The following is a 23,640-nucleotide window of genomic DNA, read 5'->3' as shown; positions in this document are numbered from 1 at the left end:
AATGCAAGACTTCAAGCCATTGGAGGAACCTGCATTAACAGTATCTAGAGTTCAGAGCCACGTGAATGTAAAATTGTGGATGAAATATTTCGAGGCGAATATCAACACCAATTTTACCCCCCCCCCCCCCCCCCCCCCCCCCCAACACACACACACACACACACACACACACACACACACACACACACACACACAAGAAGCGGAAATTTTTATATATATATATATATATATATATATATATATATATATATATATATATATATATATATATATATATATATATATATATATATATATTTTTTTTTTTTTTCTTTCTTTTATTTTGAAATCTTCTACAGCGGCGTGTTGACATCGCTTTACCGTAATGCATTATCAACACAACCAAGTTGAGGGAGGCTTCTGTCTGCAAAGTTGACTTGTTTTTTTCAAGTGTAGGAGATTATTTTATTTTGTTCTCCTTTTCAACACATGGTAAGAAAAGTGAATTCAGATTAGACCGTAATTTTTCTGATTGTCAGTAGTTTGATGTCACAATTGCAGAGAAAATTTATATTTAGGAAATGAATCCGTGATTTGGTAAACACGAGTACGAGAGTTTATCTGTGACTCGGAAATCAACATACACTGCAATATCTGCAAGAAAGGGTTCGTTTTTTATATTTACTTGTTAATCGCGTGCAGTACTTTGTATGTGAACGACAATTGAAACTGCTTTTTTGGGGTTGGATTGTACGGTCCTTTTGGCAAGCGCAATTGCGTGTAAAATATGAAATGCGTAACAGCAACTGTTGTATCGTGTTCGCCCAGTTTCCGGCAAAGTTAACTCGTCACATACAACCATTGTACCTTTTCAGAAAGTAAACACATCTCGACTTGTGCAGTTACACGACTGTGTAGTTTTCTTATCGGTCAATTACACTTTTAAAGTAATAATCCTGCCAATAATGGTGCCCAGGTAACCACACCATACAGTTTTCTTCTTTTCACGGCATTATGTATACGTTCACAAGCCGAGTTCCTGCACAATGCACAAGCCTAGGATACACGAACTACTTTACAAGACTGCTGCTTTATTGAGTAAGAGGTGTACTTAATTGCCGGGGAACAATGTGACATTGTGCCTTAAATGCAGCTTAAGTGATCTCTCTTTAGTCAAGCATTTTGTCTCGTATTGTTAATGTATTCTGTTGTTTATTTGTTGGGATTTCTATTTTCATTCAAATATTCAACTATCCAATAACTAAACAGAACATTTCTCTATTCAAATTTTGTTAATATGAACTGGTGAAACTAATATCCATTTAAAAAAGAATAAAAAAAAAACAATAATAGTAATATGAATAATAATCATTTCAAAACTGCTGCCAAGTGTCATTCATCCACTTACTTTAAATCTTATTAGCACAGGTGAGCTGACTGTCAAGTTAAGTCAAAGTTTATTTGTAATGCACATTTAAAAACAAGGGCTGACACTAACAAGTTATCAAGCACAAATATAATAACAAAACAGTAATAAAATCAATATAGAACAGAGTAAGGATAAAAGAGGAAGTAAAACAGACATAGCCAAGATCAGGCAGAATCCCCTCTCAAAGGAATTTCAACTCCCACCTCTGGCCAAATTTCTCCCACGTCCCGGGGGAAGCATACATTGAGTCAGAGTGAACCACGTTCCGCACCTCCATTGTTGAGGCGACTGATTGGAGCTGTGCTCGGCGGCATAAAGGGATGACGTCAAGCTGAAGAAGGAGTTCTATCAGGCCTTTTTAGCTTCCAAGCGCAGCGCAGCTTCGGCAGTCACAGACACAAAAATTTGGGTATGGGAGGAGTTTGGTGAGGCCATGGAAAATGACCTCTGGACAGCTTTGAGGAAATTCATGACCACCATCCGGTATCCCACGAGGGGAAAGCAGTGCACCATTGACACAGTGTATGTAGAGATGGTCTGCTGCTGACCTCAACTCGAGATGTCGTGAGCTGGTTAGCAGAATACTTTGAAGACCACCTCGATTCTACCGGGAGTGGATGAGCTCAGCCCAAAATTCCAAAAGGGTCTGGATGTTGAAGGGCTGTCCTGTTTGACACGCCTCTCGGGTCTCCTAAGGCGACTGTCCCATTCATTTTGAAGTCATGAATCTACAATTCTGCGGTTTTCCTTCTAAATAGCACAAATACGACAGGTAAAGTGAGTGGTAAAGTCTTTTTCATTTATGTAACTTCACCCCACGACTTTCACTCTCCCACACCTCTCTCCTGCACGCACGTCATTAAGTATGACAACAACTCATCCATTTAGAACAGAAAACAAATGCAAATAAATGAAAACATGGTGGTACATACTAAATAATATATTACAGAGATACAAAACTTTGAGAACCCTGGGTGCCTGTGTGCACTCACAGCCGGTGCGAATGTGGGAGCGACACTGAGAAGGAAATTGAGGAAGAAAGGGTGTGTACCAAATCATATGTCATTGTACTCATCTGAGTAAACCACGTAAAAAAAAAAAAGTACACCGCTGACAATAGTAACCCTGTTGTCACCGACAGAAAATGACACGTTTTCCAAATGGCTATAACTCCTAATCCGTCATTTCACTGGATTCTGAAAGCAAAGAAGCTCTGCTTTCCAAAAACAATACACGGAAGTTGAGATTTGATTCATATCTCAATTTTTGACTCAGAGTCAAAAATGATTTGTTTGAAAATAACGGAATTGTTATGAATAATACATTTTGATATACTATATTTGCACTGTATTGAATTATCAACATTGTTATTTTATTGATAACATTTAATTTATTTGTATAAAATAATTTGTCTAAAATGATAGTACATAGTGAGACTACAATAGATTTTCTGCAATGTAGTCCAACTGCTTGGTTTTTCTCTAAAACGTGCAATGATTTTGTAATGGCAAATCTTTCTGAGAGTGTATCATATACTACCAAATGTAGGTAATTGCACAAACCCAACTCCTTTGACCTCAATCAAGTTATTGTCTGCTATCATCATGAGAAACATGTCATCTGGAATGCATCATATTGGACAGTTGTGTTTCTGTGTTTTGGCCCAGATGAAAAATGAATGAGGACGCATTTGAGGTCCCGGAAAGGACAGAGTACCGCTACCTGGTGCAGGAAGAGGACGAAGAGGAGGTGCAGTATGTTCGACACAGACACTACATCAGCCCCTTCCTGGTGCTTTCCAGACGCTGCATTCTGCTCATCTGCCTTGGGGTGCTCGCTCTTCTTGTTCTGGCCACCTACCTGGGCTATGTAGCCCAGACACTCCCTGCTGGACTGGTCCAAGTGACCACTGACTGTGGCGAATACAGAGGAAGACATGTGAGTTTCTCATTTTTGACAATGATGAGAAAACCTACACAATACTTTATATAGTGCAGAGAAGAAAAAGTTTGTTCTGTGATGTGTTACTACTTATAATATCAGCATAGTCGAGGGCCAGGGTAGTCTGCATGTATTACAAAATATAACAAAAACAAACAAAAAAAACATTAAATTTGTCAGTTATAAATATAATCATGTATTAAGTGCCCTTTTATTCACCAACAGATTAAATTTGACCAGTGTGTTTGTCACTATTCAGCTATACTGATTTTTAGAAAAGGAAAATTGCAAATAGCATGCCTCCATATAACAAACTAGGTCAATTTCCCTCAAACAGCTTGCTGCCAATTATTTAGTCAAAAACAGCATTTTCAAATAAAATGCCGCTTTAATTTTGATGGCTTCATCATCTCGTCAGTAAGCAATCGTAGACACCAAATGCATTTTGACAAATTTCTAAATTATTACATTTTTAAAAATATATTGACCTGTTCAATGCCAGGGACTTATTTTCAGGTTATTTTAAGAGTTTTTTTTAGAGTAGCAGTTTTTAAGAGTACCTGGGACATTAAATTCCAGATACTTATTAAATCCATACTTAAGTACATTAACAACATTAATTTTTAGATACTTAAATATTAAATTGATACGTAAGTACAATGGACCCCCGTTCTACGACATCCCTGTCTTACGTTTTTTTCATGACGCGATCTGCGATGTTTTTTCATCCCTTGTTCACGGTATTTTTCCCGCTTTATGACAAAAACGTCATGACCCTTGGGGTTGGCTGTATTTGTGTTGTTTTGTCTCCAACTTCAGGCATTTTTAGGTAATTGCTCTTATTTTCTGGTCCCATCAAACTGCCTGTGCTGTGACACGTCACTCAGAGGCTGGTCTGCTATTAGTCTGCGTCACAACGCCCTAAGATACTGGTCTGCTATTGGTCGGCGTCACTGTCAAAATGGTGGCATGCAGACTGGATCGCATCAGAGGGCTAAAAATAACTATTTATTGCGCTTTTTACTGCTTAATTCAAACTTGAATGGGTGAGTCATGGGTCCCAAGATTGCTAGTGATGTTAAAGAGAAAAGTAAGATGATTTATATGAAACGAAACTGGAGATAATCAAGAAATACAAAGGCTAAGGTAGCCTAGCCTTGGCTAGCCTCATGGCCATAACAAACTCGTCACATAAAGTGAAATAAATCCTTACTATATTTTTTATTTATGATGTTTTTTAATATGTATATACAATTTTGATGCTTTAACCTGGGGTTTTACATGCATTGGCTAATTAACATAGGTTTGGTTGGCCTGCCATACGGCGAATTCGCGTTTCGATCCCAACCGGGGAACGGATTAATTTCGTAAACCGGCGGCCCACTGAATCTGGGATTGAATGTTTGGACTCTTAAAAAAAAAAAAAAAACATTGAAAATACATCCCTAGCATTGAATTAGTTAAACTGGTTGAATTAATTGTTTTATTGTAGATTGAATTATTGAAGAGTCATGAATATTTTCACATTTTAATATAAAAAAAATATTATTTAAGCTAAATTCTTTCATGGGCGTCCTGCAGTCAGACCACGGACACCACTTTGAAAACCATTGGTCTAGGCAACAACAATTGTGTCACACTTCTCTTCCATGTTTGTTTGTTAAAACATTCAACAGAGCCAAAGACCTAAATGTTTAAATTCATCCACTTTTTCTAGTTTATTGGCATCAAAATAACTAATAAACCTTTTTTTTCTGGTGATTAGACTTTTCTCAAATCTTCCCTATAATAATAATTGAGGTAGGTCTGTAATTATTGACATCTAACGCCTCTATCCCACTGTGAGGCCAACTTTGGCAAGTATCTGCGAAGGTGGCGTCTCGCCCGAAACACCTCACCAGGGAGACGTCCGCGAGGCATCCTAACCAGATGCCCGAACCACCTCAACTGGCTCCTCTCAAAGCGGAGGAGCAGCGGCTTGACACAGAGTCCTTCCCGGATGACCGAGCTCCTAACCCTATCTCTAAGGGAGAGCCCGAACACCCTGCGGAGGAAACTCATTTCGGCCACTTGTATACAGGATCTCGTTCTTTCGGTCACGATGCACAATCCATGATCATAGGTGAAGGCAGGAACATAGATCAACCGGTATATAGAGAGCTTAGCCCTTCGGCTCAGCTCTCTCTTCATTATGAAAGGGTTAGGGTTAGCTAACTCCTTCTTCAGCTTGACGGCATCCCTTACCGCTGGTGTCCACCAGCGGGTTCGGGGATTGCCGTCACAACAGGCTTGGACCACCTTACGGACGCAACTCCAATCAGACGCCTAGACAATGTCGGCGTGAAACATAGTCCACTCTGACTCAATATCCCCCAGGATGTGGGAAAAATTCTGCCGGAGGTGGGTGTTGAATCTCCTTCTGACAGGGGACTCTGCCAGACGTTCCCAGCAGACCCTCATGATACATTTGGGCCTGCCAGGTCTGGCCGGCATCCTCCACCACCATCGAAGCCAACACACCACCAGGTGGTGATCACTTGACAGCTCTGCCCCTCTCTTCACCCGAGTGTCCAGAACATGCGCCCGCAAGTCCGGTGATACGATCACAAGGTCAATCATCGAACTGCAGCCTGGGGTGTCCTGGTGCCAAGCGCACATATGGATACCCCTATGTTTGAACATGGTGTTCGTTATGGACAATCCGTGATGAGCACAGAAGTCCAATAACAAAACACCACTCGGGTTCAGATCGGGAGGGCCATTCCTCCGAATCACACCCCTCCAGGTCTCGCTGTCATTGCCCACATGATCATTGAAGTCCCCCAGTAGAACGAGGGAGTCCCCAGAGGCAGCGCTTTCCAGCACACCCTACAAGGACTCCAAAAATGGTGAGTACTCTGAACTGTTGTTTGGTGCACAAGCACAAACAACGGTCAGGACCTGTCCCCCTACCCGAAGGCGGAGGGAGGCTACCCTCTCGTCCACTGGGGTAAACTCCAATGTACAGGCGCTGAGCTGGGGGGCAATAAGTATGCCTACCCCTGCTCTGTGGCTCTCACCGCGGGCAACGCCAGAGTGGAAAAGAGTCCAACCCCTCCCGAGAGGACTGGTACCAGAGCCCAAGCTGTGTGTGTGAGCCCAACTATATCTAGTCGGAACTTCTTGGCCTCATACACCAGCTCAGGCTCCTTTCCTGCCAGAGAGGTGTTATTCCATGTCCCAAGAGCTAGCGTCTGTAACCGGGGATCGGAGCGCCTAGGCTCCCGCCTCCGGCAGCCACCCAGCTCACACTGCACCCGACCCTTATGGCCCCTCCCACAGGTGGTGAGCCCATGGGAAGGGGTACCTGTGTAGCCTCTTCGGGTTGAGCCCGGCCGAGCCCCATGGAGTGGGCCCGGCCACCGGGCGCTTGCCAGCGAGCCCCACCTCCAAGCCTGGCTCCAGAGGGGGGGTCTGGTGACCTGCGTCTGGGCGAGGGAAACTTAAATCCATTTATTTTATTCATCTTTAACGGTCGGTGAATAAGGCTTGATACTTAAAAATAACAATAATAAACTAAAATAAATCAAGAAAATAATGATTATGGCTTGTTGAGTGCAGTCCATTGAAAAAAAGGGCCTACTTAGAACCAAGCACATGCTACAACAGCCTTAAAGTTTTTTTGCAATTCAAATAAATAAATAAATAAAACACAAAAGTAACAGAATCACTCGAAGTGAGTATGGACTTAGCCGTCAAAATGTCATTTTTGGTCATTTCAAACCCAATATATTCAAATTTTTGCCAATTGGATTTTACAAAATGGGCCTCAATTGACAGATGGTATGGTATACTAGGGGCGGAGAAAAGCAGAGACTTTTTGCTGGCAAAGACGTGGGAAACTTTGTCATCTAAAGGCTTTCAAAGTGGAACTGAAACCTGATATCTATATAGCGAGCCAGTGAAACCAACTTCAGCAGTGAAACCAACTTCAGCGTTGTCATCGTGTCTCACCCTTAATGCGTGAAAGAAGATGCGTGGAATCTCGCCACAGTGGGTAGATTCAAATGATTGAAATTCTTCCAAGCTTTTTATTTTGTTTTTTGTTTTTTTTTTTAAAATCAGACTCCTCGCCTCTGTGTACTTGGCGAACATCAATAAGCAATAGTTCGTCCTTGCGTTTGCCCCCTTGGTAGTAGTATGACTGAAAGTGCTTGATTTGACATGACCTGGTAGGCAGCTTTTTAAATGTTAATATCACCGATCTTCATCTTCATTAATCGTGGCAGCCAATATCGGAATCGCGATTAAAATTCGATGAATCATGCTGCCCTATTTAGGAGCAATGTAAAGGATACCTTACATGGACCACAGAAAGCAAGGACCATCCATCCTCTTTAAATACACAAATTGTATTGTAAACTACAATAGTACTTCTACATACAAAGTAAGTTCCTTCCAGAAGTCAATTTGTAATATGAATCATCTGTACATAGAGGCGCTTTTTACATGAAAATAGCGTAATTCGTTCCAAGCACCCCAAAAATGCTAATCCTAAACCTTTTTAAAATAAATAATATTAATTATAGCATTTTATAGTATGGATGCATTTCAGTTGTTTGCCTTGAAATGATAATGTTTCCAAATGTTTGTACATTTTTATTTCACATTTTCAGCAATCTAAACATCGACCAGATGTACATTTGCAAGTCCACAGGAGAAATAATATATGTATTTAGTGCATGTATGTTTACTTAAATTTAGTTTAAGGGCATGCAACGTACTTCCTGCGTGTTATGTTGTTCAGCCTTATCACGAACATATTAATGACATGCTAACGACACTAAGGTCAGACGCAACAGCACGCTAGTTAACTAGTGATTCATGAGGATCGGCGGTTTGTTTACAGCAGCCCAAAGACGTATGTATGTGTTTTTATGTGAATATTTACAATGTTAAACTGGCCAAGGTTAGCTCATCCGCAAGTGGAAATCTTGCAGTTCTTTATAAATGTACTTTATACATTGATCTCCTAAATTTTCAGCTGCTGGCATATACTGTAGACCGTTTTCCTCTCCTGCAATAAATATAAAGGAAACGACAAGGAGCTGCTTTCCTTAGCCAGGAAGCAAGTTAGTTGTGTTCATGCACACAGTGTGCAAACTTTTTCTTACTGCACGCATTTGCGAAAATCCGGAAAGAAAGAAAATACCACGCTTTGCGCAAAACTTGGACTGGGCACTAAAATAGGGCCCTCATTACTGTATTAAATTCAAATGATTTTACATTAAAATAGTAATAAATAGTGAATGAACAGCATAAACGCAAAGGGTCATTCTTGCTCTACCGGAATATGCTCGGGAGACTCTTTTGGCTCCAGGAATTCACAATAACATATAATAATGTAATCCTTATTTTGCAGAAAAATGGGGCCTACTCCTTTAAAGGCATGCCATATGCTGCTCCACCAGTTGGTAAACTGCGTTGGGCACCTCCTGCAGACCCTGTTTGTAGGCATGGCGTCACCGATGCAAGCCGCTTCCGCAGCATGTGTCCTCAAGTGCAGCCGCTGTCAAGTACAGGCAAAGTGTTGGGCCAAGAGGACTGTCTCTTCATAAATGTGTGGACACCATCGGTCAAGGCAGATTCAAAGCTGCCTGTCATGGTCTGGATACATGGAGGCTACCTACACATGTTCAGTGGTGGTGAGCAAGGCTACTCACCCACAGAGAAGCTTGCTGCAGAAACCGGAATTGTGTATGTTAGCTTCAACTACAGACTTAATGCATTTGGCTTTATGGCGTTGGAGATACTCAGGGACGGTTCTCATAAAAACACTTCAGGTTAGTTTTATTCAATTTATTTTTTTTTTTATTGTATTGTTTTGTGACTCAGATCACAAGTTGGCCTTGTATGTCTTGTCAAAAAAAACTGTCAATCGCTTATGTTTGTCAAATTACTACTTTCCATTGTGTTGGCTTGAAGGTCCTGGTCCTTGGGTTCGTTTGTGCTCTAACTGGGATCAACCCCCAAAAGGGGGCCGCTTCACTCTTTGAGAAGGTCTGGTTTAGTTCAAGATGATTTTTTTTCTGACTTGAAAAATGGGACACTGAAAAGAATACAATAAGTATTATCTAGTAAGGAATCATTTTGCGTCCAATCTTTCCTTATAACTAAATTTCCTAATATGGGAAACACTGGTACATGTTTAAGTCCGTTAACAAAATTCAGTATGTGAGACACATCAAGCAATAGAATGCCAAAATATATCGTCCGAAACAGGTTTATTACCGTATTCTCCGCACTATAAGGCACAACTAAAAGCCTTAATTTTTTTTAAAAAGCTGATGGTGCGCCCTATAATCAGGTGTGCCTTATATATGGATCAATATTGAGATTGGGATCCGTAGATGGGGAATGAACTGATAAAGTATGCTTTATCTGTTTCTTTTGGGTGTTGAACAAGGTTGGTCATATTGACATTGAGTTATTATGCTATTGAGAGTTTAGCGTTTTTATTTGAGTTATTATTGTTATTACTTTGAGTATTACTATATCGTGATTGAAAAAGTTTGAAAATATGTAATTTATTGAGGGTGCGCCTTATAACCCGGTGCGTCTTATATATGGAAAATGTTTTAAAATATGTCATTGGGGGTGCGCCTCATAATCCGGTGCGCCTTATAGTGCGGAAAATATGGTATATGAAAACTGCATTATTCAGAAATAATGTGAAATCATCTAAAATAAAACGCCAATACAGTACAGTACGGTACTTTACTCTTCCGTAGTGTTCTGTACTCTACTATACAATACTTAACAACAGTAATGTATACTGTACTGTATTTTTAATGTTGAGTTTTATCGGTCTTGGGAAAAAATTTGTCTATTTTGAGATGTTGTTTTGGCTACATATTTTGTTTTATGAAAAAGTTTGCCTGCGTGTCATACAGTTGCGTTGCTAATTGCAAGTAACTGTCCCGTTGATCGTCACCGATGTCTGGTGATTCTTGTGCATACTGAAGGATTTTTAATGCCATCTCCATTGCTTCCTTGCTGGACAGTAGCTTTTGATCAGGAGTTGAACTGAGTATATCATCTTCATCTGTCAATTTTCTATGGACGCCATGATCTACAGGGCGTAAATGAATAACATTAAAATAATTCGTAATTACAGCCAAACTCACAACAACTTACATGTCACCCTTTTGGACCGAATGATAGAGGACTGAAAAAGGAGGAGCCGACACGGTTATTCCACAGTATTGAGCAAGAACTTCCTGCGGTTTGCGCTACTACGGCTTTTTGTATGGCTTCTTGGTTCCCGGTAGCGGAAGTTCTGTTACAAGGGATTGATGTGGTTGTAGAAAATGTATTGCGTCAATGTCTTTTCCATTTAATTGAGCTCCGTAGGTGGGTGTACTTACTGTACTTCTTCCTTTCTAGGAAATTATGGCTTCATGGACCAGATTTACGCATTGAAATGGGTTCAAAGAAATATCCATGCTTTTGGAGGCGATCCTGGGAAAGTTACTATCTTTGGGCAGAGTTCAGGTATGACATTATTGTTTTATTTATTTATTTCTGACATGTTTTGATGCACCAGGCTTATGTCGGAGATATTACTGTAATTCTCTGGGTGCAAGTCGACCCCGCTTTGAAGTCGACCCTCTTTTTCACTGCAATTCTGGAGAATTATAAGTCTCGATTATAAGTCTACCCCTGATTTAAGTGGTTACATAGATCATGGCTGTCTAATTACAACACATGGTGTATGTTAAAATGCTGAAATTACTCTACTCTTAGATGCATGTCTATATCTAATTACAAGTAACATATTGTTGCGGTCATTGGGCTGGGCGGAAACGAGGCAAGCCTGCAAGGTAAACTACACATGCACGCAGACGCAAACGCCTTAAGTGATGTCGCAACACTAAAATGATTTGAAGTTTCAATGTTTTATTTTCTGACACTGCTGAATATTAATTTATCTAAACGTCCTGATCACAAGCTAACATCCAAATCCTACCATTTAAATGTAGGACGTCCTCTCCTTTCTCCTCGTCAATAGTTCAAACATCCTCGTTACTTTTCTATGGGTAGTCATCTTCGGACCGTCCAATTTGTTTGAAATAGAGGTCTCCAAAAATGCTATGCTGCCGCTTTCTTTACCCAGCTGACAACTGTGGAAAAGCGTGGAAAGTTGCCCTTCGCTGTTTTCCCCCCCTCCACCTGCCGACCACTGCTCTCCCATTTTTGTCTTTAAAAGACAAGTCAAGCCGTCTTTTCCTTTTCATAATGCGTTATAGTCTGCAGAGAAAAATGAGCCACACAGCTTCATTGTTGACAACAAAGAGGCAATAAGACGGCGCTTGATTAAAGTGCATTTTTGCAATGTTGGTAAATGGACTTTCACTCATATAGCGCTTTTCTACCTTGGGTACTCAAAGCGCTTTACACTAACTAGTCATTTACCTACTGATGATGCATCATCAGGAGCAATTGGGGGTTCAGTGTCTTGCTCGAGGACACTTTGAGATGGTCTTTATGGACAGGGGATCGAACCCACAGCCTCTCAGCTGGGAGACGACCAATCTACCGCCGAGCCATGCCGCCTCCTATGTTCTTTGCAAACAATCTCAAACGGATTCATTCATTTCAAGCCTTGTACTTATTTCACATTCAAATTAATGTTACTCAAAACTGGTCCGGATTTGTATTATGTGATTATAAGTCGACCCTCCTAATGTTCTGGGGGTTGAAATTGAGGAAAAAAACTCGACTTGTACTCTGAAAAATACGGTAGATTTATGTGTTCGACAAAAATCGGAATTTTCTTCAGGATTGTCCATTTTGGATTCATACAAAAACAACCTCCTTAACTCATTCACTCCCAGCCATTTTCGCTAGAGACCTCCTCCCAGCCATTTTTAATTTCCTTGTTTTCTATTACTATACAAACATGCCACCGCAAGAAGCATTAGACTTTTAGCAGATAAAAAGTACGTTTCTATCTTTGTGTTCTTTCGCAATTATTATTAGAATAAAGCTATGTTGTGTTTAGATTCATAGATTTCTGGCATGGACCAGGAGAGTCACAATTGTCAGTTAATATATCATTATGTGTGTGGTGATGTGCTGGATTGACAATTTTGAGTACTCCAAGTACTGACAATTAAGAATGAGAAGGTTCTGTTTACCCTCTTGAAAACAGACCTCTCAGTTAAAGCTTCCTGTTCTGTTTTTTCTTTCTCGAAGGCGGAACTTCTGTATGGACCCTGATGATGTCGCCTCTCGCAAAGGATCTCTTTCATGCTGCAGTGGATATGAGTGGCTCCTACGTATACAATGCCTCTTTGGAACAGGCTGAGTCGGACAATCTGCTCTTTCTGAATAACACAGGCTGCAAAGACATTTCATGCCTTAGAAGTCTCTCCGTAAAACAGATACTACGGGTACAACTTTTTATTTTCTTAAATTTACCTATTGAAAATATCATAATACTTTTTTTATCTTATTTAAAAGTAGCCTTGCTTTCTTATTGATATTAATACAATTTCAGATTATTTTTTTATATTTGAAGACAGAAAATAAGATCAATATTAAGCAATTATTGATTAAAGATGAAAATTAATTGCAAACACTCAAACATTCTAAAACGGATGCATACATTATCAAATTACAGGTATATAATAGCCTTGTAATTGACATTACATCGTTTACAGTGAACCCTTGCTACTTCGCGGTTCCACTTTCATGGATTCTCCACAAAGCAGATTTTTTTTCCGTTATGCGGCGTCAACATATTGCAGATTTTTTTTCCATTACACAGTTTCACAACTTCAAGGATTTTTTTTTTCATTACATATTGAACTTTTGCAAGCGAGAAGCCTTGTACTGAGTCTAAACGCCATAAAAAAATGTCAATTGTTGAGAAGGTGAAACTTCTCAAAGGGAGAAGTAAGGTGGCCGTGGCCCACCATTTGGGAGTGAACGAATCCACCGTCGCTACATTAAGGATGGGGCGAACATTAGAAGATGGCTGCCATCACCTTTTGCAATTCAACGAAGCCACTTGTTACGGCTCGTAATAAAACGATCGTCCGTACGGAAGCCGCTTTAGCAATCTGGATTGCCAACTGCCAATGGAAGAAGCCCTTTCTTTTGAAGTCTCGCGCAGCTGCAGCCATATTAGTAGCGGCCTGCGTGTTGAATTTAAATCTAATCTGTACAAGATGAAAGATGATTCCAATGGAGAGTTTACACTTGAACAACCATTTTATTATAAAATACAGTAAATCTAGGGAAGAGGTTTCCAACGGTCTGGTGAATGTCATCTTTGCTCCTCTGTCTCTGCCTCCTGTGCTCCTGGATGTGTGTTGACAACAACAGCCCAGGGGTGCGCTTCATGAGGTATATGGCATGTGTCTGTGGAGTTTTAATTTACTCCTGCCCTACAGGCACGTTTGTGTCAGTCATGAAGCGCACCCACAGCAAAAGGCACACACGCACACACATTGTCCGAGCAGAGAGGAACAGAACTTTGCCATACCGTTGAAAATGTCTTACCTTGATTTCTTTTATAATAATATGGTATTTCAAGAGAAAACTCGTAAAGTGTGGATTAGGCGTGTTAAGATGAAAAGTGAAAGACTGCAGTGAACATTGATGCAAAGAACTAGTGTCTAATTTGTGGACAAGCCCGCATATTATTAAATGATAGAAATGCATCGAAAATAATCATTGCGGGTTGTGTTGATGTCTTACATTTCGGTCTTGTTCAAGTGAGCATTGGTATCTCGTGTCTCTTACTATACGCCAACAATTTTCCCCTTTCGTATCTTGAATTTTCTTCCGTAGCAATAGACAATATTTATCCAAAGAGGCGTTTTATAACTTGAATTTTTTGTTACTGTTCTCTGCCTCTTCTTACTGTTCGTAAGTGGAGGCACTGTACTTGTATATCAAGAAGAATGATAGGGGTGAAGTGGTCCATCTGATCACTTATGTTTGCCATACCTGGTCGAATAACTAGGCTTCTGTTTTCTATTCTAGTGGTTGGTCTGTCAATTAATCCAAATAATACTGTATATAAATATATAACACTTACCACAAAAAACAGGAGCACATTAAAATTAGTCCTATTTAAATAGTTGTTAAAACAGCAAACAAGAATTATGTTCTAAGCCATATTTTGGAATTCTATTTCATTTTCATCAGTCATTTACAGACCCGTACCAAACGCTGCCTGTGGCGTCAGTGCGTTTCTGAAGGTGATTGTTTGACACAAGGCATTGTGTGTAGGTTTTGTGTGTGTGTTTTCGTCCAAGCATTCTCTTTTTCGGTTCCATTTTTCGGCCAAACATTTTCATTTTCGTGCATCAACAGTATTGATTATATGTAAAGTGTCTGTTTAAGTGACATTTTTCGCACAAAGCTGAAAATGTAAAAATCAATTTAAATCCTGACGCAGATTACCAGAGGCATTTATATATCTCTCAACATACTAAAAAAAAAAATCACACATTTATTTCCTACGGCTTTGACAGGCTATTCCATGGCAGCAATACCCTTCCTGGGCTGCAGATGAGCTGACCGAGCTTCCGACCAAAGGGCACTTCTGTGGCCCTGTTGCAGTGGTAGATGGCTACGTCCTCGAAGCGTCACCCTTTGATATTTGGGAAAAAAAAGGAGCCTACAATGACGTTCCCTTTGTCATTGGGACAACAGAGCAGGAAGTGGACTTCAGGTGATGTTTGATGTAGTTCAGGTTTATCATTTTTAGCAGGTGTTCTCAAACATTTTGGAATCAAGGACCCCCTTTCTGGAAGCACATTTTCCAAGGACCCCCATTGCAAATGTTTGCGGAAGCAAACAAACAAAAAATAATTTAAGTCAAACATAAGTTCCCTTTGTATTCAGCAACATATTCAATTTGACAACAAGTATATTTGTTACTTTTTAGCTATGCTGAAGTTTAGAAAATAAAACCTGCAAATTGCACACCTCCTTAAAACAAACTGGGTCCATTTCCCCCCAAAATGTTGCTGCCAATTATTTAGTGCCGGTTTAGCTTTGCTGGCTTCATCGCCTCATTACCAAGCAATTGACATGAAACACATTTTGACAAACTAAAAAAATTATTACATTTTTAAAATTCAATTAAATTGGTTGAATTGATTGTCTTATTAATAAGTCATTAATACATTCATAATTTAATATAAAATGAAATGAACGCAAATATATATATTTTTTATAATAACTCAATGATCTGTCTTTCCTAGATGTAACTGGCTTCTCTCTAGGTAGACAGACGGCAAATGAGTATAACTCTTCTTTAATTTAGTTGTGTCAGCAGTACAGCTCTCACTCATTTATATAGTACATAACTCAGGTTAGTCCTATATCCAAAAATTATATATCTTACTAAATGTACACAAATTGCATAGATTAAATCAGTCATATAACTTACAAATTACAAATGATATTCCTTTCAATACAAAATTTTAATTAGGAGCAAACAAGTATGATTGTCAATGCAAACATTTGCATATGCTAACATATACCGAAGGAAATATATTGCACATTTGAAAATGCTAATGAGCTAAACAAATACAAGGCAACACTATAAATGGCGAATGGACTTTCACTTATATACTGTAGCACTTTTCTACCTTGAGTACTCAAAACGCTATATAACATGCTGAAGATAAAAACGACCATTAGCTAGCATGTTATCTACCATCACAAGTTGGACCAACAAATGACTAATTTTGGCCATATTAGCATAAACGACAACATTCCAACAAAGAAAACACAACTCACTGACACTCGTGGGCCAGATCTCACCAAAAGAAGGAACATCGCGTGTGCACGGACGGCAACTTCTCCACACGGTCCTTCCCGACCACAAAATCAATAGCGGGCAGAGGCGGCGCCAGAAAACAAAAACTAAGCCTAAAAGGCACACATCTGTACCTATTAAAAGCTAAACTAAAATCAGTTCCAAAACACCCAAATTATTTCACGAATCCCCGCAGTCAGGACACGGATCCCAGAGGATCTGCAGACTACACTTCGAGAACCACAGATTTAGGACTTCATTGTAATTGTGGCTTTGAGTATGTGCAGTCAGATTCGTATTTAGGTGATGTTAATTCCAAAATTCTAGTTTTTGAAATACAGTGGGCCCCCGGGTTACGAACTTAATCCGTTCAGCGGCTACGCTCGTATCTCGAGTTGCTCGTATAGCGGGCAATCCAAACCCATGTTAATTCGTGAATGCGTGCAACGCGCGCCGAAGCCTTAGGTAAAAACGACACACTGTATACATATATTAAAATTGAGTGACATAATCTGCTGTACACTTGCATTATATGATAAATACAATGGATAATTAGCTTTTACCTTTGAAACGACGAGACTTGAGCTGGGTGTAAGCAGAGGGGGGCAGAGTCTAACGCGTCAAGTTAACACGGCGATAGATATGCTATTGGTCTTACAGTGTTACAGTAACTCTTTCAGTCAGGGTGCAAATCACACAGATACTAAAACATCATCCTCTTATTTCTTTCTTTACCGCTGCTAGTAATTTTAGAAGCTATGTCTAACAGATAAAGTTTGCAAAGTCTTCACAACATTCCGTTTTTCACTAATTTTCTCCCCTTCCTTCCATCCTGTCCCATCAAGCTAGATAAAGGCGTTCGGCCAATAGCATATCGGCATTTCTTTGATTGACGTGTTACGCCGGCCAATAGCATCTCCGTGAGTGAGACCGGGTGACCTTAATCGACCAATAGCATATTCGCATCTCCGTGACTGACTGATAATTATTCGCACTTTTTTTTTAAACGGTTGGAATGTATTGACAATTAATTTAAAAAAACACACACATTTAAACCAATGACAATTCTTTGTCCTGCAATCGGCACATTTAATTTCATGTCAGCTGTTTTTCCCTTTAGCTGTACAAACACTACACTTAAATGGTAATATATTTAGACACCGTGAGTGAGACAGTCAGTGTGACGTTGTAAGAGCAATAGCGTTCACGTTACTGCCACAAGTATCAACTGGTGATTAATGATGTCACAGCCGTTGATTTTACTGATGCAATTAATCGAGAACATTTCTCCATACTCAATGGCCGGCATGTCGAATTGCTCGTAAGGCGAGAGGTTTGTTCGTAAGCGGAGGACAAAAATCTCCCTGATCCACGCTCGTAAGGCGAATTGTTCGTAAATCAGGGTGCTCGTAAGCCGGGGGCCGACTGTATTCAGAATATCTCCATTTACATGCTTTGGCGAAGGTGGTTATAGTAATCCCTCATCTATCGCGGGGGTTACGTTCCAAAAATAACACGTGCAAAGTGAAATCCGTGAAGTAGCCAGCTTTATTTTTTTTTTATTATTTTACAATGCTATACTAAACTATTGAATAAAACCAAAATCAAAACCTGTTTTAAAGCCCAAAATTTGTTTAAAACAATCATTTTAATATAGTAATACAAAGTTGGAACAGAACATTGTCGCTCGCTTACGTATTTCACAGTCCCAGCTATGCCTCTTCGTCTTGAACCCGCACATTGTTATGAGTAGTTGTTGAGCTCTTTCTTTTTCTGAGCAAGATGATTTTTATAATCGCATATGCATCTTTTACATCATTTAAACTACCAGAATCTTGTCATTGTTAGGGTTTTAAAGGAGTTATTGACGGCATGTAAACAGTCTGTGATCAAAGTTCTCCTCTTCCCTCTGCAGTCCAGCAGCTGAAAATATTTCCATTTGGACATGGGATGACTACAAGTGGTTTGTGACAGGTAAGTAAACCCACAGAGCAGCTAAATTGCTCTTTCATGCTGTCAGTAATTGTGACCCGCTCTGGCAAAAGGGCTGCGTGTACACAGATAAAGTTTCACAAAAATGACAATTTCAAAAAATGTATTAGCTAAAAATGCGTGGCAAGGTGGCAGACTGGTTAGCACGTCTGCCTCACAATTCAGAGGTCCCATTCAATTCCTGGTTGCCCTGGCCTTCCTGTGTAGAGTTTGCATGTTTTCTCCGTACCCGCGTGCAAGGGAAAACGCTGGCAGGGGAAAACAAGATCCACCGACTTTGCTCATCATAAGGGGTCCATGAGCCGTGCTTAGACTGCTCCCTCACCTAGGACCTGTTTGTCGCCCCCCCCACGGTCCGTGGTTAGAAAAGGTTGGGGATCCCTGACTTAAAGCATGCTTTGAAGACCTGCAGAGTAGAGTCTTTCCTAACAATCAGAGGCAAACATTCATATGTGTGTTCAAATTCAGTATATTCATTTGATCACGTATGTGTCCTTCATTATCTGTCTTCTTTTAGAAAAACTCAAGTCTTTTAGCGAGAATCTTCCCAAAGCTGCATTAGAGCTTTATGCCCCCTCTGACCCCTGCCCCACCACAGTCCGCTGCCCTGAGAGAGCATACACAACCATGGTTTCTGACATCAGAGAGACATGTCCCAACAATGATTTAGCCCGGAGAGCTGCAGGTAAATTGTCTTCTAAATTATTAAGTTGTAAATAAATTGGTGTTTCTTCTTTGTCCTGATAGATACCTAAAAAAGATTTGATCATTCAGATATTGACTTCATTTTGAATAGCCATGTACTGTACATGCTCTCGTGCGTTTTAAGAGGAGCACAACAACTTTTATTCAGTTTCTTTTCTAAATTGCCAAATTAAGACAACATTTTATTTTCTTTCTTCGATCGAAGTCCAGTATCATAAGAATCATGAATGCTTGATAGCTAAATCATTGATAATGTAATCATTGTTGATGTATTAATACTTTTGGTGTCAATTTATTTAGAAGTTGGAAACACATTGATATTACATTACATATTTTTTTTTTTTTTACTACCAAGTACTCCATCAACCATGCGCAGCCTGAACCATGGCAATTGTTCTGCGGATCTTTGACTGTCTCAGGAATCCTGGCTCTCTAACACAAATGAACTGTTGTTCAAAAACCATGTTTCACAGTCCAAAATTTAAACAACATACGATGCAAAAATTCTTTTTTTGAGCATTGAATATGGTGGAAAAACACTGGAATGGATTACTCACTGAAAAAAAAAAACTATAATCATAAAAATCTAGAGTAGTTTTGGTGTAGGATTTCTGCCTCAATTTCATCAACTTTTGTTTCTGCAGCGGCCCTCCAGAGTCCCGTCTATCGCTATGTGGTAACACATACCCCTTCTGGAGCAGTCAACACAACTATTCCTCTGATGTCATTTCCCAGCCGCTTCTCTTTCCACTGCTTGGATATCATTGCTTTCTTCGGGGGATTGGAGTTAGTTCTCGGGAAACCACTCTCTGATCAGGACAAGACTTTCCAGGATCTTGTAAAACATCACCTTGTGAACTTTGCTAAAACAGGTAACAATATTTTTGTATTTCTGTCAGTCATGTGTCATCAACCCTGAATCGCTAAACTCATTGTGTAGAGTAGACCACTGTCAACACTCATGACAAAGTACATGAGAATAAGTAAAACCTTTAATGGAAATTGACTGTCCATTATCTGTGTGTTTCTCAATTATTGAAGACTGGTCACTTTAAAATGATTCTCTCTTACAGGTAAGATGAGTGATGGGTGGTCATCTTACCCAGAAGCCACTGCCCTCCTGTCCAACAAACTTTCAGTTGTCAACGAATACTCGGCTACACGCTGTCAGTTGTGGAAGGAAAACGGCTTGTTTGCCTATGCATGGATAAACTGATCATACGTTGGAATTCACTGATGTGTTTTTGAAAAGTTGTTGATCTTTCTTTAGACTTGCCATGCTTGAAATTTGCCATGGAGGGATTTATATTTTAGGGGTTAAGACAGCTGACTCTGGACACACTGCACTGGGGTACCGCCCCTTTGTGGTGAACGGTAATATCCAGTGTCAGTGGCCGCAACCCCTGGGCTATCTGGCAGATGTTGCAAAAAAAATAAAAGAAACAAAAAAAAAAACAAGAAAATAGGAAGGTGGTAAATATACGATGTATGTGTGAGTGTGTGTTAGATAGATAGATAGGTAGATAGATAGATAGATAGATAGATAGATAGATAGATAGATAGATAGATAGATAGATAGATAGATAGATAGATAGATAGATAGATAGATAGATAGATAGATAGATAGATAGATAGATCGATCGATCGCACAGGTGCGGCACATGAAGATACAGATAAGGCAGTATGATTTGTGCCTCAGACTGACCACGATAAAAGGCCGCTCTAAAATGTTCAGTTTTATCATACAGAGCAATGCCACAGATTTTGTTTTGAGGTAACATGAAATTGGCATGCTCACGGCAAAGATGTCCACCAGAGCTGTTGCTGGTGGACTGAATGTTCATTACTCTGTATGTCATGTCCAAATGCGTTTCAGAGAATTTGTCATTACGACGTTCCCTCATCTTTCGCAGTTAATGGAGGACCGGGAAACCACTGCGAAAAGTGAATTCCATGAAGTAGGATCCTCCCACCCCTAGGACATTAAATGTACATAAATAAAGTCTATGAAATGTGTTTAGTAAAACCCTCCCTTCCTTTCTCGCCTTTGCCCAGTGATCTCCGAACTGTAGTATGGAAGTAAAACAGTCTCTTTTTTTTTTCCACAAACTTCCTTTTTCTTTTTCAACTCATAGCAGCGCATCAGTGAGTGATGACTGCCGCTCACTAACTCTCAACTCTTGCCGCAGCACTGAACGCTACAACGCCCTTGCCCATTCCCACATGCATTGTAACTGTTTTTAAAGAGTCAGCCTCAGTCTAGGGCGTGCATTGCAACTGTTCTTAAAGGGTCAGCCTCATCTGGGCAAGAATGTTTTGTATGGCCCCCGGGATGATATTGATTTATGATTCGAACCGTCTCGCAGGTGTTTTGTTTTTCTTCCCACAATGGGAAGAAACCACACCCGACATTTCACCCATTGAGCATGCACAAAAAGGCCTTTTCTTGTGGTCATTAAGGCACACCTATGTACGATTCATGTTGTCTAATCTGCATCTTGATGTTGCACACCATGTTGAGGTGGGATGGGTTATCTCGGCAAAGGAGAAGGGCATCACAGATTTAGACAAAAACATATTTGAGAGAACTTGTGTGTGTGTGTGGTGAGTGGGGGGGGGTAGCTGTGTGTGTGTGTGTGTGTGTGTGTGCACGCCATAGAATAACTAGTAGTGGAAATGAGCACCCTTGACCACCTTGCTGCAGATCAAAACCCACTGGTGCCAATATTTTGCTGTGCTGCATTTTCTTCTATGAGCCGATACACTTTGGGGGGGTTGATTATGTTTAAGATGAATGTCCATACTTCTGCAAACAACTTTTGTGTTTATCATTATCATCAGACCACTGAGCCACATTTATGTATGACTTTTTTTTACCAAACACTTGCATTTTTCCCTTTACATTTACTGCGATGTATCGTTCTTGTAGACATGCTTCCAAGGATTTGGCGATTGCTGATAGAGTTTTGGGGACTCTGACTTTAACCTTGTATTCTCTGATATACCAAGTCTGTATTGAAGAAATGTGAGGAGTTTTTATATCAGTTTGATGTTTCATACTAATAGCTTTGAATGAAGGCTTAGAGTTCATGTAAAAATCAGGGAAAATTGGATCAAGAGGATAACGAATTCAATCACACTTAACAACAAGCACAACAGTTACATTTGAAAGTGTAGTCACATGTAAATGAGCATCTTTTCACCACACATCTTGCCGAACCAATTGCAAGTATGGCTTTCTTCGACTCGGAATGAAGCAATGGGTTATCTTGTAGTTAATCCCTGAGACTAAAAAAACCTAATTCCCCAAAAAGTCAGCATCTACACTAAGAAGAAGAAAAAAAGATTTGATCTTCATTAATGTCAATCAGTTCTAATGTATTAGTTTTGTTTGTTCCACAAAAAAGGCTATCGTGGATCAATTCATTTAATATTAATGATAAAACACTAAATTCAACTAGACCAGATTTCTAGAAAATATGTGTGTGAAGGCTGAAAAATTGAATGAAAACATTAAAATGGACACAATATGAATCAGTTTAGTTAAAAGTCACATGAATAAATATGAAGTTATTGGTTAGATCATGAAAATGTTGCATTCTTGTCAATGCAAAGTTTTGGCAAGTTAAAAGTCATCCCCATAGTGAATTTAAAGAGCTGAACGATTAAATTTTAGAATAGAAACAATGTAAATGTGTAAAGTTAAATGTGCCAAGCTAAACACACTTGGGGACAGCTAATCCTCTTTGGGGATAAATGGGGAATTTTCGGATGAAAATAATTTAATTATATTTTTATTGGTGGACTCAGCACTTTTTCACCAAACGTTACATTTTTTAATTGTATAATTCCATGTGTGGAGTAAATAAGCTTTGACGTATGTGGAACATGCTGTGGACACCACCAAATGCTACCAAGACCTAACTATGTTCACATGCGAGAAATTAAAGGTGCAGCGTTTAATCTGTTAATCAACAACTAGTTGATTATCAGATTCATATATATTTTTTTAATAATAGTGTAGAAACTATATTTAATCAAGCATGTCCAAATCTTTGGAATGTTCTCCAGTTTCTGATGTCACACATGAAAATCAGACTTTTGTTTAACTAAACTAATTTTCTAAAATGTTATGGCTCAAAAAAGTAACTATATCAGTGTTTTTTCGTGCATTTTCTGCACTGGATATTTGAAATATGTCTTCAAAAAGGGACTGAAATCATAACATGATTTTTAAAATCCACTTCATGGACAAAATAATTGGAAAGTTTAATCGATTATTAAAATAATTTTTGGTTGCAGCCCTGCAGGAAATTAAAATAAATCTTCTAAAATACCACTAGAAAACACACTGTTATTTGCACTCATTCTTAACTTTGTTTATTGGTTATGGATATTTGCACTTTGCTGTTGATGGAGACTGTTGCACACGTACTGCTATTTGCTTAAACAACAGAGTGAAGTGTGTTATAGCACTGTTATTACCAAATTAAACAATACCCGAATATGTGCCTGTTTTTTTTTTTTTTTTCATGGTTTCATAGTCACAGATTTAATTGTACACAGTACACAAATATATAGGTCATTTGTTGCTAATCTTTTGTGGGGACATACAGTACCTTGGACACCGAGGGGCAGTATCATACAGATATACAGTACATAGAACGTTTCAACTCCCTAGTAAGCCGCTGTAGCCGTAGCCATTTTTCACAAAGATGAAAGATTTCAAAAGATGGAAATAATATAGCTATAACTCATGTGTAGAACTGTA

General features: G+C 39.5%; 1 protein-coding gene across 1 annotated transcript; it reads left to right on the top strand.

Moving 5' to 3' along the window:
• The first annotated feature begins 366 nt into the window (after nt 1-366).
• Nucleotides 367-23,376, top strand: LOC148425143 (uncharacterized). The gene is made up of 10 exons (XM_088413956.1): nt 367-471; nt 3,076-3,346; nt 8,751-9,171; nt 10,775-10,882; nt 12,587-12,783; nt 14,878-15,077; nt 18,088-18,146; nt 18,682-18,849; nt 19,514-19,741; nt 19,943-23,376. Exons 2-10 carry the CDS (start codon nt 3,083-3,085, stop codon nt 20,083-20,085), a joined length of 1,788 nt encoding a protein of 595 aa, XP_088270082.1. The 5' UTR covers nt 367-471; nt 3,076-3,082; the 3' UTR covers nt 20,086-23,376.
• Nucleotides 23,377-23,640: the final 264 nt, after the last annotated feature.

The sequence above is a fragment of the Hippichthys cyanospilos genome, chromosome 4 (genome assembly GCF_059441005.1).
Source record: "Hippichthys cyanospilos isolate Australia breed blue-spotted pipefish chromosome 4, RoL_Hcya_1.0, whole genome shotgun sequence".
In the NCBI taxonomy this organism is placed as follows: domain Eukaryota; kingdom Metazoa; phylum Chordata; class Actinopteri; order Syngnathiformes; family Syngnathidae; genus Hippichthys; species Hippichthys cyanospilos.
This window is presented reverse-complemented; position numbering and strand designations above follow the sequence as displayed.